Genomic DNA, 15,607 nt, shown 5'->3' on the forward strand with positions numbered 1-15,607 from the left:
TTAGCGGTCCCGACAGAAGGGTTAGCGTCCAGACAGAAGGGTTAGCGTCCAGACAGAAGGGTTAGCGTCCAGACAGAAGGGTTAGCGTCCAGACAGAAGGGTTAGCGGTCCAGACAGAAGGGTTAGCGTCCAGACAGAAGGGTTAGCGTCCAGACAGAAGGGTTAGCGTCCCGACAGAAGGGTTAGCGGTCCCGACAGAAGGGTTAGCGTCCAGACAGAAGGGTTAGCGGTCCAGACAGAAGGGTTAGCGGTCCCGACAGAAGGGTTAGCGGTCCCGACAGAAGGGTTAGCGGTCCCGACAGAAGGGTTAGCGGTCCCGACAGAAGGGTTAGCGGTCCCGACAGAAGGGTTAGCGGTCCCGACAGAAGGGTTAGCGGTCCCGACAGAAGGGTTAGCGGTCCCGACAGAAGGGTTAGCGGTCCCGACAGAAGGGTTAGCGGTCCCGACACTGGAAACCGTGGCTGGAAATGTCAATAGTAAAATAAAACAATAATGCTATATTAATATCTAATCTGACTGCTTACCAAGCAAACCGTCAGGCAGATTTCCAGGTTTGTTTCCCGCATCTTTCCCTGACCTGGAATCGGGCTCCGGATAGAATGCCGAGACACTCCTGGTTCCTAGGATGGTCTCCAGGGTCTCGGTCTGGAACAATCACAAATCACGTTTTTGATGAAACGTATTACCGAAGCCGAGGACGCCCGTGTGGGGTCCAACTGTTACCTCATCAGACGGCTCCAGCTTGACTTTGCTGTCCATGCTGTGGGACTCGGAGCTGGAGACTCCTGCCCCTTGAGCTCCTCTCCCCTCGAGCTCTTCCAGTTTTGGTTTGATATCTACACCCTCTTTTGTGTCATCCTTATTGAGGAGGTAGTGAAGCAGTGCATGGGGTTTCTCCTTCTTGGGGCTGTGCTGCTCCTGCTTTGGATCTGATCCTCTACCTCCCCCCACGGATGCCGTTCCGACCTCGGACATGCCGGAATCTAAGCTACTCTTCCCAGTGGCCTCGGCTGTGATGCGAGCCACCTCGTCTGGAGTGTTCCCATTTTTTAGGAGCTTGTGGAGGATCTTGTGCTTCTCTTGGAGTGACTGACTTGTAAAGTGGCCCGCATTGCCCGAGGAGGACACCGCGCCATGGCCCCCGCCTGTAGAGGAAGACACGCCGCTGGAGGAGGACGGACTGGTGACACCCGTTGTTCCTTCTTTTCCATCCATCGGCATGGAGCTTGGTGGGTGGTTAGGAGGTGCCAGATCATCTGTCGGAGAAGTAAGGAGCTGCAAAAGCTTCTTGTGGCTTTTGTCAGGTACCCGTCGATTTAACTCTCCCATATTTGGTCCCGTCTCTCTGCCAGCCTGGCTGTCTGGCTTGTCGGGGGGGCAGTCGCCGGTGGGCGTGTGGGAGTGCTGCTGAGACTGTTGGTCCCCCGGTGGCCCCATGGAGCTGCCCGGACTCTTGGAGTCGCAGTGAGGTGGGAGGCTGGGCTTGCACGGCCCAGCGGCTGCCTGGTTGGTGGAATTGATACCTGGTGAGCTGTCAGGCTTGTGTGTGGTGGGGGAGGTAAGAGGGGAGGGCAACGGGTTGCCCACACCCTCGCTGATGGCTTGGAGAGCATTCAGTGAGCTGCTGGAGTAGGTGGTGGTCCCACTTCCCGAGTTCCCCGGGTGACCGGAGCTCATGGGAGAGTTCATCCCTAAAAGTGAAGCCACAAGGAGAAATTAAGATCTTGTTCTTGATCGTGATGAAGCTGAAAGATCTAGAGACACGTGGTCCATACCTCCAGGAGAGAAGGGGCTGGCACCCATCTTGGGACTTCCCCTGACTCGAGGCGAACCCATGACATTGTGTGTGGGGGCATTAATCCCTGGGCTGGCCTGTGGGGGACTGGTCATTCTCATCCCATATCCTCCACATCCAGGTCCACCTCCATGGAACTGACCCATCTGCTGGTGTTGATGCTGGTGTTGATGCTGATGCTGCTGCTGATGCTGGTGTTGGTGCTGATGCTGCTGCTGATGCTGGTGCTGATGCTGATGCATGCCATGGTGTCCCATCTGATTCATCTGCCCCATTTGGTTCAGCGAGTTGATAGAATGCATGGAATTCATGGGGCCCATGTTGTTCATCTGATGCATGGGATTCATCTGATGCATGGGATTCATCTGATTCATGCGGTTGCCCCCAGAGTAAGGAGGCACTCCTCTTTGGGCCGAGTTTCCCTGGTCAGCCATTCCATAGGCCATGCCCATCTGTTGGCTGGGGTTGTTCACCCCCATGGCTTGGGGCCTCATGCCTCCCACCTGGTTTCCTCGATAGCCATTCTGCTCCCTAAAAATATATCCATTTAAGTGACGGCGAGGCAATGGTGCTGTATCATCAAAATCACATTCATTTTAAACGAAGGTTAAATTCTCACCTCTGAAGCAAGTGGGTGGATAGAAAAGAGTGGGGCTCGTTGGTGGTGGGATTCCTGCAGAGGTCGCTCCTGGTCTGGGCCGTGACAGGGGTGCCATCAGAGAGTGAGAATCGGTACAGTGGAGTCTCTGCGTGACCGTGGTGGACAGCTGTTGAGCAGAAATGAGAACGTTGGTCCGCAGAAGGTCTTTTCTAATTGAACAAATTGTAGTCCAGAGAGATCATTTATAATAATAATAATAATAATAATAATATCCAGACATAAACTACAACATAAAGTTTCACAGTGCTTGACTGGCAACCTCCAAAATACAAACCATCTTGATAGTGGCGTTTGTAAGACCATGGTTGTCCTTCGCTTCGATTGAGGAACATCTGCATGCAGCGTCTCACCAAGTCCTCCCACCCAGGACGCATAGTGGTGTGAAGAGTGCTCTGCTGCTCAATTTCAATAAGTTTACCTGCAGTGGAGGAATTGAACGCAGGGTGACAAGGTGGAATATACGTATATGAAACGTAAGAATATATGGAGGTAGAAATGCGTGGTCACATGACCACATCGTATCCTCCAATCGTTGCTGTCGACGCTTACCAGACAGTTCATGGCGAGTGCTAAACCGCTCTGTCCTCTCGACCGCTGTGATGCGTCGCGCCACGCAGATCATACACGACTGGAGATCTGAATCGGGACATGGTACAGTACAATTGTTCAATGTCATATTCCATTGACTGACTGGAATTATATTAGCATTATATGTTTATTATAGGAGACCAAGGATACCTTCCCCCTCCTCCATCATGGCCCGGGGCTGGGTGAGCGCAAAACACTGCATTGTCTCATAGCGCTGACCGCCGGTCCTCTCTTCTGACAACCCGTGGACCAAGTTCACCAACATGCGACAGTTGAATGTGTGGCTCTTTTGTCTGGGTGCCTCTCCCGCCCATGATGCCCCGTTTGGTACTACAAGGGTTGGACACAAAAGAAAAGTTACTGCCAAAAATGACTACAACATATTGTGCCTGTGTTCTGTGAGTATTTCTACTACTACATTATACTGGTGTTTGTGTATCTTGTCTCACCACTTGATTTGGGTAAGTTTTTGTGGAACTCCTCCCGGTCGTCGTCATGGATGATGTTGTACACGCTGGTGTTGATCAGCTCCTCTTGTTTGTACTGCAGGTATTGCGTCACATTGTCCGACACAAACACGATGCTGCCGTCTCTGTTCACCACAAACAGAAACCCATCCAGAGCCTGCAAGGAGCCAGGAGAGAAAGAGTGGAGGCGTTTGTCAACCGCAAGCCTTGTGAGGACGGCGAGGCACGCTGTGTTGGCTTTGTGGCCCGGGTGAGAAAGTACATGCTCACCTGTAGAAGCAGTGGTCCCAGGTGGTCCTTGTCAATGACCCCTTGACCAGTGGAGGACACATCCGCCTTCTGGACATCATCAGCATTGCAAGGATTTTTACCTGAGAAAACGACGCACAGCAAAGATGAAGGATAATCCCCCTAGCATTGGGCTTTTTGGAACCATTGCATGTAATGACTTTTCCACATCACCAGGTGGCAGCACCAGTCACGTATGCAGGCTTGACATGCCTTTCTATTTTTAAATTCAGCATGTGTCTGAGTCTTTCTTATACAGCCCTCAATATAGCAGGGCTATCTCTGGAGTGCCAAGTACGCCATACAATATAGTAACCTTGGAATTCATGTCCTTTTACAGATAACTCACGCTAGCATAACAGGTTGGACTACAGCACGCTCGCAGAGACCAATCACATCCATCTGCCATGCCACTGCACTACTCAAAGTATGTGTACATAAGGAGGAGAAGATGTGTTGACATTTAGAAAGGCGGCCTTCGTTCCGTCGATGGCAACCTGGCGGTCCCGTGATGCTGGACATAAGACCGTGAAGCCAGCTTGAGGTGTATCTTGCTCTGCCATGCCCACTTAAACGCAAAGGTGTCATCTCAATCAGGCTAATACATGCCAGGAGAATGCCCTCATTTGCATATTCAATCACGGTAAAGCAGTAGAAGAGTCACAAAATGGCTGAGAGATAAGATTGTTCCGATGGTCATTAGTCTCCAATGGGAAGAAGGCTTTGGGACTAATACAGGGGTGGGCAAACTTTTTGACTCGCGGGCCGCATTGATATAACAAAATTTCCGGGGGGGGGCAGACTATATATTTTACACGTAACAGTCCACCTGGTATTATTGTATCTGTAAAATTGTCATGCAATCTGCTATTATTATTTATTATTTTATATTTATATTTAAATATTTTTAAAATAATAAAATATTATAATAATTAAAATAAAATTAAAATAATAATTATTATATTATTATTATGTAAAATATGCAAATATAACAATTTTATTATATATAATTAATATAATAATTAGCATTAATATAATAAATATAATAATGATAATAGTTATAATAATAATATAATAATTATTATTTTAATTTTTATTATTATTATGTGCTTGTGTCTCTTTTTTCAGGAGCACTTTGTAAACAACAGACCATGTCAAACAACGAAATTGATACAACCATCAAAAGGTTGGCTCAGGCCATGATGCCAGGTTGTATGTTGACTTTAAATTAAATACTTTTGAAAGATTGGGCGGGCCGTATTCAAACACTTGGCGGGCCGGATGTGGCCCCCGGGCCGTAGTTTGCCCACCCCTGGACTAATAGATCTGTAGTGTCGCTGGCGGCCTTGAGCCATGACCACCAAGGATCGGTCTCCATTACTCGTGTTCATTTACCCTCCACGACACGGCCAAACTGGCCGTCGATCCGAGGCCTGGCCGCAAACCAAAAGCACCACTTCATCACCAGCATCATCTGCTCCGCAGACGGGCACTCGATGTCGCCAGACCATATTCGCTCTCCATTCCCCGAATACAAGTAAAGAGGACACGCGCAGCATTCGGCGCTCATGGTGTGTGGGTGTGGGACGGCGGAGCTTGTACCTTGCTCTTTGATTTGTCTGATCTGCCGCACGGTCTCCTTGAGGATTGCACATTTGTCAGGCTTCACGTTGAAGCTATCAATGTTAGACAGGTTGGCGGAGATGAGCTCAGCCAGCTCCTCGATGTACTTGGTCTCCTGTTCCCGTCGACGCTTGTCACACCTGCCAGGGCGCCATAGGGATTAGACATGTTGCCAAGACAACCTCGCCCCTCAGTATGCACGGTACGCTGTTCCGTTACTTGACATAGTTGCAAGGCAGCACAAACACACGAATACCTGAAGCAGCAGCACGGCGTGCGCCGACTGAGTCAACGAAATCACATTTAACGGTCAAATATTCGATATTTCAACATAACAGCACTCACCCTATGCCTGGTGTGTCGCAGGTGGACAGTTTACGTTTCCGGTCCGAGCACAGCGGCTCCAATGAGTTGTCTCCGATGCCGCTCATCGTCAGAGCATATCAGCGCCTGGAAATTTACAGCCACATATTAAGCACGTCCACCGGCAAACAAAGAGTGCAATAAATCAGACGGAATGAGCCGGGAGTGTGGTTTTATGTGCACATGCTAGCATACAATGTGATCAAAGGATAAGTGTCCTCTGATGTCAGAAAAATATGTCAAACCTCAGGCCGACGTTGAACGCCGGGTGTCAAGTTGAAGTTAAAAAAAAAAAAGGAAATGAAGCAAGTCGCTAAGCAGCTGGGCTTATAAACGCGATGGCTTCCACTCTGATTTATGAGGGAAGACTATCCAGTTAGCAAAGCAGCCTTGGTGCTTGATGGGAATGAAATCTCATCTGCTCCACTGTGAGGAGCGACTGATGATGATGTGGTGATTTGAAGCCTCGGGGGAGACGGGTCATCCTGCGTTCAGCCAGCTCGGCCGCTAGAATGGTACCTCTTCAGTGTGCCGGCAGCGGCGACACATACGTACTGTATATATACTTTTTAGCGCACGTATGTACATGCTTAGGCATGCTGCAGCGCACTGTGCGCGAGGCGAATGCCGGAGTCGGCGCAACGCTTCGCCGTCGGACTGCATGAGCAGAAAAAGAAAAGGGAAACTGCTAGTTTAGTATTTCAGGCACTCCTGTATGCATTCTATTTACTGGGCTTTCTCCGCTAGGCTACATCCGCTCTTCCCTCCAGAAGGTTTTAACTGCTCTTTCCTTGCATACCAACCTCAGACAACCCCCCCGCCCCCTTCTCCCCCTGCCTCGGTTAGTTGGGACGCAACTACTGCGCTGGTGACGCTGCACTTCGTTCTCTTCCACAGCTCGCTCCGAGTCTGACCTCATCTCGGTTCACGTCGAAGGAAACCTTGTTAGCCAGCGTGTGAAGTCATTCCTCATTCCTATTCCCGCATTGGAGCCCTCTGCTACGCTAGCACGCCGTCCTAGACAGAGTGTCTGTGTGGGGGAAAACGCACGGGAACAAGCAGTCTTTCAGCACAAAAGAGTGAGCTCATTCCTGGGTTGAAAAGTGTAGAACGGATGAGAGCAATTATGCAAACTCCAGCGCCACAGTTTCAGGCTAGGACATGCAGCTATGCCCCCCCCCCACCCACCATCAATATACACAACTATTGCCGGTGCTGTGTGGTGGAACGGTGTTCCGTCTCACAGTCGCACTCCATGCTATAAATCTGCTGGTCCGTCTAGCTTTCACCACTCCACCACATTCAATCGTCTGTCCTGCTCCAGCTAGAAGTCCCTGCCTCGGGCTGTGGTCCCTTCTTTCTTTTCTTTACTTCCTTCCTTCCTGTCCTGCGGCTCACCTCTGCGGCGGTGGAGAAAGATGACATCAAAACTCAGACGTCATCACATCCTGAGACAGAGAAAGAGCAGAGCTGGCTGGAGTGCGGATGGGAGCCTTTGGGAATGTGGCCTTTTCTATTATGGTTGTGGGGAACAGGTTTCTACGCGTTTTAACGCGGAAATATGGAAATTAGAGGGGGTGTCTAATAATTTCTACCATGTTGCTCTCTCTTGTAGCCTGTGTGGATGCTAGCAGCCCCGCCTCCAGCCAGTGTATGGCTGACAAAAGGGCTCACTCTGCTCGTGCCGTTGTTCTATGGACCAAATGCACCCAGGTGCTGAAACCTACGGACAGAGTGAACTTTCCTGCCTGCTTGGAGGCGGGGGTAAGGAACACAGACAAGCGTCCACATGGCAAAATACTGACGCCATCAACATCATCAGGGTCATTTTCAATTATTTTGTGATTACATATTTTCCCCGAATGAGAACTCGTCACGTTTTCATCTTATGAGATGGTTTGAAAATCAGCCAGGTATCCAATAATTAATAAATTGTACCAGGCCCGGACAGTGGTATGAATGTGTGTCTCTACAGACCTCACCTTTCAGAAACCAGGTTCATGGCAGTACATCTTCTCAAGGGACAGGAAATATGGATATCCATATTTTAGAGTAGTCAGTGTACAGTACATCACAGTATACATGTACACTAAAAAAGGACTTTCTTGTCGGTCTAACTTTTGTTTGCAACACCGCAGACGCCGGAGCACTCTGTGGTCCAGCTGTGGGTTTCCAAGGGCAGAGCAGGAGCTCGCCGCTGTGCCTGCTGGGGTCCGCGTGAGCGGCACTGCAAGCCGGACTGGATATCAATTCAGGCAAATAAATAGGATTTTGCTTAAATAGGTTAAATATGTATGAGGACGACAGTACTCAGACTTTCTGAGATGTCCACCTACAGATCCAAGTTGTATTTAAGTTGTACATCTATCGTAGTTTGTGTGTGAGAAGGTGATATGTGAGGGGCGTACCGACTTCTGTGATATACTGCATGCTCACCTCGGTGTGTAGAATCCCCAGCTCAGCGCCATCCAGGTTCCCCGGGCGACGTCAGTGTGCCGTCATCTCCTAAAAAAGCAAACCAAATCATGAAGGCTAAACATCTCACCGTGATTGACAGGTTGTCCCTACTGCAACATTGCAAACGGCTTCACAGAAATGCACGGGAATAAATGATTTCTAAAATTCAGCAAGAAAGCCACATTAAGTTGCATCCTGTTTTGGTCGTTGCTCTGCTTGTTCCACTGCGTCATCACTTCCCTTTCCTGGAAGTGTGCCCGCTGCCATTTCATCCACACTATTTGCATACTGTTTTTATCAGGCTGCTTCTGACAAGTCACTCTGGTTTAGACTCATGCTTTGACCACGAGAAGCTTAGTAAGCACAAATACTTGCCAACCGGGGTAATGTACTCATACAGTGTAGGAAAAGTCCGAATTAAATACATAACGTCATGAAATGTTTTCTTCACACCTGCCACACCACCCCCTACCGTCCCATCCAGAATTACTGGCTTTGTGGGAAAAACACACCTTGACTGACCTGTCGTGGTTCTAACCCATCAAGACACAAACGAGACATTGTCAGGCCGCTCCCGAATGTCCGTGTGCAGTTATCCCATTTTAAGAAAGTCATTTGCACTATATTTCAAGCCACACGCCGGTATCAAGGGATTTGTCCCAACCCTGACCCAAATACTACGAGGACTTGCCTTCAGGATCACACTCACGCCAGCACCCTGCCGCCAACCAACGAGCCGAGGCAAATTCTTGTATCCAAAGAACCGTTCAGCTGATGGTGGAGCTGAAAACTATAAACCATAAATCAAGCGTATCGCCACCACCGCATCTCAGTCACGGCCATAAACACAAGCACGCGCGTAATAAAAGTTTTCTAACCGTCACATGACTGTCGCTTCGAGGCGGACCACTGATCACATCGCTCATGATGGTGGCGCTCTGCTGTGCTCACGCCGCGGCTGAATAATTCAACAGCCAGACAAAAGGCTTCTCTTTTTGTCAACTGGAAAAACTCAACTCCCGAATTTCACTGCTACCCGGATTGGACGGCCTCTGAAGGTTGCTGAGACGATGTCAAATGATGCTGATGTCCTTTGTTATGTGACCGCAGCATCAACTGGTAGAGTAAGGGCAGGGGGAGGAGTCAATGCAGACTTGGTAGATAAAGAAGAGTGTGAAAATGGGGGAGGGAAAAAAGAAACTTAATTGAGATCTAGATGCTAGGTTTCCAAAGTTCATAAACGCCAGGCGAACTGAAGAGGCAATGTTTTGTGTTGATTTCGATAACCGATGACCCCGTATATTGGCAAGTTGGTCGGCTGGAGCGGAGTAGGCAACTAATGTTAGCAGTCAACCCCGATGTCTGGATTTCCCCGTCTCTTAAGCCTCGCAACCGCGGCTCCCTGCTCCTTCTGCTCCTTCTGCTCTGCCTTCTGCTCAACTTGACGTCACATCACCTCCTGCTGCCATGGCGCTGGTGTACGCCGTCCCAAACTAATCATGTGCTAGTTAACCTGCAGCTAGCGTGCTAGCGTGAGCAGCTACTTCCATCACAATGGCACTCTCTTTTCACAGAGTTCATATTTTGGTGATGGCTGAACACCTGATGGTTTCGACTCCAGGTTTTGGTGTAACCATGAAGGCGAACCTTTGCCCCAAAATGTGGTCAAATTCAAAAATTGTGTTTGTCGTCAATCGTTTTTGTTTATATACAGTATGATTAGTATATAATATATATATTGCTAATCATTATTGGAGCTTCCACTGAGGGTGCAAGACAAAAATAGAGAAAAGGAGAGGTATTTGTCTACTACAGGGGTGGGCAAACTACGGCCCGGGGGCCACATCCGGCCCGCCAAGTGTTTGAATACGGCCCGCCCAATCTTTCAAAAGTATTTAATTTAAACTCAACATACAACCTGGCATCATGGCCTGAGCCAACCTTTTGATGGTTGTATCAATTTCGTTGTTTGACATGGTCTGTTGTTTACAAAGTGCTCCTGAAAAAAGGGACACAAGCACATAATAATAATAAAAATTAAAATAATAATTATTATATTATTATTATAACTATTATGATTATTATATTTATTATATTAATGCTAATTATTATATTAATTATATATAATACTATTGTTATATTTGCATATTTTACATAATAATAATATAATAATTATTATTTTAATTTTATTTTAATTATTATAATATTTTATTATTTTTAAAATATTTAAATATAAATATAAAATAATAAATAATAATAGCAGATTGCATGACAATTTTACAGATACAATAATACCAGGTGGACTGTTACGTGTAAAATATATAGTCTGCCCCCCCCCCAAAAAATTGTTATATCAATGCGGCCCGCGAGTCAAAAAGTTTGCCCACCCCTGGTCTACTATATGCATTGTTGGTTGTGAATAGCTTACACTCCTTCAACTCTCACCAGGACAGAAAATGTTTAGCATTCATGACAATGTATTCCTTTTTGGGTGACTCACAGCAACTCAGCATAAACGCGTGTTGCCCGTTTTTAAGAAGCATATGTCACGCACCGCTTTTCATGTGGCTACTTTTACTGGTGAATAATCTTGTGCAATGGATGTTTAGATTTTTCATTGTCGTGCAAAAGCACCTTAAGACGCTGTAATTAGCATGTTGTACCTGTGTCAGGTGCCAACTTGCCCCAACTGGTTATTGTCAGTTTTCATTTTAATACTCAGCTTGGTGTTTTTCAGTGAGCGACGCGCTTAAAGACTTCCCTTTTATCAAGCACATTATTTTGAGCGACACGAGCAACCATCTTTGCGTGCTCGTATGGGAACAACAACGGTGGCATTCAAAAATGTTAACTCTGACAAAAGTTTTGAGTTGTTTGTGTTTTGACTCCCAACAATGACGAGTAAACGAGCCACTTTTATTTGTATTTGTGTGAGCAGCCCCGAAAGCTCAGAACAGCAGCAGTGTCACGCAGCCAGGACCAGAATAGTGAAGAGGACATTCCTGCTCAGCAGAAATAAAAGCCTGAAACTTGAGCTCTCTGAGACAATGACTAGTAGGCCAACAATAAACACGGACCCACCCAAAACAAACTGGGGTGCGTGCACATGAACACGGCAAAAGAAGAAAAAAGCAGCACCAAAAGAGGATTTAGAGACAAGTTAAGTGTGTTGTAGACGTCGCCTTGTGGTAACCACTGATCTGGCCGTCAACAAGGTAGGAAAAGAGATTGTACTGCTCCATGTGAGCGCAGGCCATCAAGTGCAATAAAGGAAATACAGAAAGACTTTCTTTTTCTTCCAACAACTTCCTCACCTCCTATCCAGCCTGCCTCCACAGCCTCCAGGATACATCTTAGCTGAAGCCCAGAAGGAAAACCTCTGATGAATAGGACAGTGTTGCTGATGGAAATGAGTGATTCCTCTTCACTGTACATCAGGGGTGCTCACAATTTTTCAGCATGCGAGCTACTTTTAAAATGACCGAGTCAAAATGATCTACCCACTACAAAAATGCAAAACATCTATTTATTTTCAAATGTATTGAGGATTATTTGTACGTACAATGTATGTTGATGTACCTTACATAACCAAATGAGCCAATATTGCAAAACACACATAATTAACTATTAACATTTTTTGTAATTACCTGAGTTTACTTTGATGACTTGCACTGAATTGAACCAGCCAGGGATGCATAGTCCGGACAGTAGCTGCTGATAGCCAGCCTCAAGCACACTTCCAAATGTTTATCAGTCATGGATAATATCTGTATCATAATATCCGTATAATATTCCATATCCGTATGGAAGTGATATGTTTTTTGCCTTTTTACTTGGTCCAGTTTTTGCCTTTTTACTTGGTCCAGCTCCTTCACTCATTTTAGTGACCATAAACTTTAGCGAGGGCTTTAAAATCTCGCAATTCGCCGACTAGCTTAGCACTTTGCATCGTTGTTTACGCATGAGCGGTGACCTAAAGGTCAAAATTCAGTTGTCATCTGACTGGTTGTCCTGTATGTCAATCAAGTAACGGGGATGGATGATAGGCTGACATCGTAAGTTCTGCTGCACTTAGAGACGTTGTTTGATTTGATTGGTCGCCCGAAGGGCAACATTCAGTTGTCATCTGAATGGCTGCCCTGTATGTCAATCAAGTGACGGCATTGATGCTGGGATGATATTTTTTTAATGTCACGCCGCGATCGACCAGCGATCGACCAGTACCACCTCCGCGATCGACCGGTAGCTCGCGATCGACTTAATGAGCACCCCTGCTCTACATCAACTACAAATCCAAATTCAACATTACTGATTGGCCGAAAACATTTTTTAACATTACAACCCCCTCCAACATGAAATAACTTGTATCAGACATCATGAGAGAAAAGACATATACTATAGTGTTGACTGGTAGAGTATAGGACATAAATAAGACAGTCTTTGAATCGCTGAGTACAGTATGTTTTCTGAAAGCCTTACATTGTACTTCACAGTACAAAACACAGTACTTTTATGCTCAATTTAGGCCACAAATATGTGACATTTGCTTAAATGTGCTTATACAGGGCTCGACAATAACGATGTACCGATGGCCCGGGGCAAGTTAAAACAAAATTGGGGCAAGTAAATCCAATCATTAATATTCCCGTCGGGCAAGTGCACTTTAGCATGCCGTACTGCCAAGAGTTTTTTTAAAACGGTTCTTGTTGGGTGTTGGTAAAACACGGACTGCGTAATTCCGGTGGTAATTTGCAAAGCAATCCTTGGAAATCTTGAAATGGACCAATCAGAATAGTTTATTTAGACCGCGGTCCGTAATCCACAAATCCGCGTTTTACCCACACCCGTTCTTGTTCGCGATCAACCAATCAGCGATCGTTTTACTAGGAAAACATCTATCATGGCGTCCCTGCCAACATGGTCTAATTCTTCAACAACTTGTGAAGGAAAACACCAAAAAGTGATGAAGCAGTGCCTCCTAAACAAGTATTTTATTAGCGGTTAGCAAATCAAATGATGGCACAGGTGAGTGAATCACATTGCTGTGACTATTTGAAGTGGTCACAATGAAACACCACCCATTAGATCCAATACCAAGTGCTGATTTTGCACAAGCTACAAAATCTAGCGCTTCCATTTCTCTGTGTATTTTTCTCACCTTTGCTTCACAAATTATTGTTTGACCATTGAGCTTTTTTCTGTATTAAAAACACTTTACTAGTACACAAATGTGTCTATTCAATAATGTTTCATTGTGGTGCACAACTTCTAAATATCACTGCTTACTACGACTACCATGTGTAAGGTAGCATGTCTGAAAATTTGTGGAGATGTATGTTAAATACATCTCCACAAATTTTCAGACATTCCTCCAAATACAATGCATCAGTACTATTATCTGATGAATTATCAGCATATATTGATATATGATATCATTATGGCACTTTTCATTTTACATGGGGCAAGTTCGGGCAAGTAGTTCTCACCTTAAGGATTCCCCATGGGCAAGTCATTTTTGTTTTTAACGTAGAGCCCTGTTATACGTAGCGCAATTTGAAATGTAACTTACATATAAATCTGAAAAAGTAAGCCATGCTCCATCTTAACAATCTGAACAACATCCAGACCGTGCAGGCGAGGATGTAAAAGGATGTGTACGGTACATGGAGTCAGTTATCAATAGCCCAGCTTAAACCGCAGTGCAACGGCCCGAATCTGACCAATGAATGCTGCTGAAGTGACATTTAAAAAGCACATAAATGCCATGATTCAAAACACCAACTCAGGTACTCGTCCTGGTCAGTCTGGGCGAGCACGCCATGACCGACCACGCCATGTCCAACCACGCCATGTCCAACCACGCCACGTCCGACCACGCCATGACCGACCACGCCATGTCCGACCACGCCATGTCCGACCACGCCATGTCCAACCACGCCATGTCCAACCACGCCATGTCCAACCACGCCATGTCCAACCACGCCATGTCCGACCATGACAGCGGTAAGGAAGAGGCAATAATTCAAAGCAGCTTTCATAGGAGTGTTTTTCCCTCGAAAAAAACAACCCCCACCCTCAGCCAGCACACAACATACACGCGCTAGCTCTAGCAGGCCGTGTGAGGATCTTGCCATTTTCTTACAAATTACAAACGAGAAATAAATGAAGGTGGAAACAAAGAGGAAGCAGATTCCATGGTGTGTGTGTGTGTGTTTCTCCTGCAACAATCCATCATTAATGCAGACAAAGAACAGAAAGAAACAGGAAAGGACCCACGTGGATTCGAGCAAGGAGCTCCCAACGTCAACACAGTTACCATCTAATAAAGGCATCTCTTTCCTAAGGTGCCAGATTGTCCTTCAACAGTAAGGCCTGGGTGAGGAAGTGACGAGCGTTGAACTAAGCGACGGCAACGGGGACCGCACAAGTCCGACATTATGGAAATGAGTTCATGAATCAATGGCGAAGTCACCATTTATCAGCAGAACCACAGCGCCAGGGTCGGAGCGGCATTCATGCTACAGTCGTGATAACACCTCGTTGAAAAAACCCTCATCTTACCAGACATAATTCAGCGCCAGGATATGTCAGCCGTTATGAATATTTGATGCAATTTTTGAAAAATGAACCAATGTTGAGACAAAATGAGCTGCTTGGACTGAGAATTGCATTTCAGGGGCTGTGTGTACATGAACATTTTTCACATAGTCATTTTCAGACTGCAGGGCAGCACTGATTCCCTCTCTCTCTCTCTCTCTCGCTCGCTCGCTCTCTCCCCTCCTTGTGTGTTTTCTCTCCACCCACTCTGTGCTCTCCACCCCTCCCCCCACGTTCCTGTTGGATTGCTGGAGTAAACACAGGAAGAGAGCGGGCTCTGTTCCACCACGCCAGAGCTGAGGCTGGGCGTTCCTGCAGCGCTCCTGCGCTGGGGTCAAAAGTTTACCGTGGTTTTCATTTCACCTTTCCTCAGCCAATCACAGCGCCATGCTGCGCCACCTGAACTCTGACCCCTACAAAGAATTTTACTCAAAGGATGGTGTGACGCCAGCCTCAGAACCGCTCTCCCTATTTGCTCCTTTTTGGGGGCGCACCCATTACGATATTCACCTATCTTTGAAAAGCCTGACCTACCGCTACCAGTTTAGCACCTTCACTGTTCCAAAACACGGAACAATACAAAAGTATTGTTTGAACTGCACATGAGATAGTTATGCCAAAAATACATTCAAATGGTCAAATGACTAAAATATAACACTTTTTAGTCATTTTAAAAACAAAACTTACTCTTACTAAAATAAAGATAAAGAGCACATCAGCATTTTCTTTTACAAATAAAGGAAATCACAATGTGATGTAGTTAATAAA

The 15,607-nt window shown here is 46.4% G+C and overlaps 1 protein-coding gene across 5 annotated transcripts in view; it reads right to left on the reverse strand.

The window, feature by feature from the left end:
• Positions 1-15,607, reverse strand: part of ncoa3 (nuclear receptor coactivator 3) — a 45,600-nt gene that overhangs the window by 5,956 nt on the left and 24,037 nt on the right. For 3 of the 5 annotated variants that reach the window (XM_058078908.1, XM_058078933.1, XM_058078899.1), the window contains 12 exons: positions 8,222-8,290; positions 5,768-5,872; positions 5,402-5,562; positions 3,782-3,882; positions 3,494-3,668; positions 3,195-3,374; positions 3,006-3,092; positions 2,731-2,874; positions 2,415-2,562; positions 1,776-2,326; positions 724-1,691; positions 525-645 (listed from right to left, as the gene is read on the reverse strand). In XM_058078908.1, the coding sequence (XP_057934891.1) occupies positions 525-645; positions 724-1,691; positions 1,776-2,326; positions 2,415-2,562; positions 2,731-2,874; positions 3,006-3,092; positions 3,195-3,374; positions 3,494-3,668; positions 3,782-3,882; positions 5,402-5,562; positions 5,768-5,853 (2,722 nt within the window). In that variant the 5' untranslated portion in view covers positions 5,854-5,872; positions 8,222-8,290. Of the gene's footprint in view, positions 1-524; positions 646-723; positions 1,692-1,775; positions 2,327-2,414; positions 2,563-2,730; positions 2,875-3,005; positions 3,093-3,194; positions 3,375-3,493; positions 3,669-3,781; positions 3,883-5,401; positions 5,563-5,767; positions 5,873-7,123; positions 7,234-8,221; positions 8,291-15,607 lie in introns of all 5 variants that reach the window. The other 2 variants (XM_058078927.1, XM_058078918.1) reach the window with 2 other exon arrangements.

This window comes from Doryrhamphus excisus, chromosome 1, assembly GCF_030265055.1.
Source record: "Doryrhamphus excisus isolate RoL2022-K1 chromosome 1, RoL_Dexc_1.0, whole genome shotgun sequence".
In the NCBI taxonomy this organism is placed as follows: domain Eukaryota; kingdom Metazoa; phylum Chordata; class Actinopteri; order Syngnathiformes; family Syngnathidae; genus Doryrhamphus; species Doryrhamphus excisus.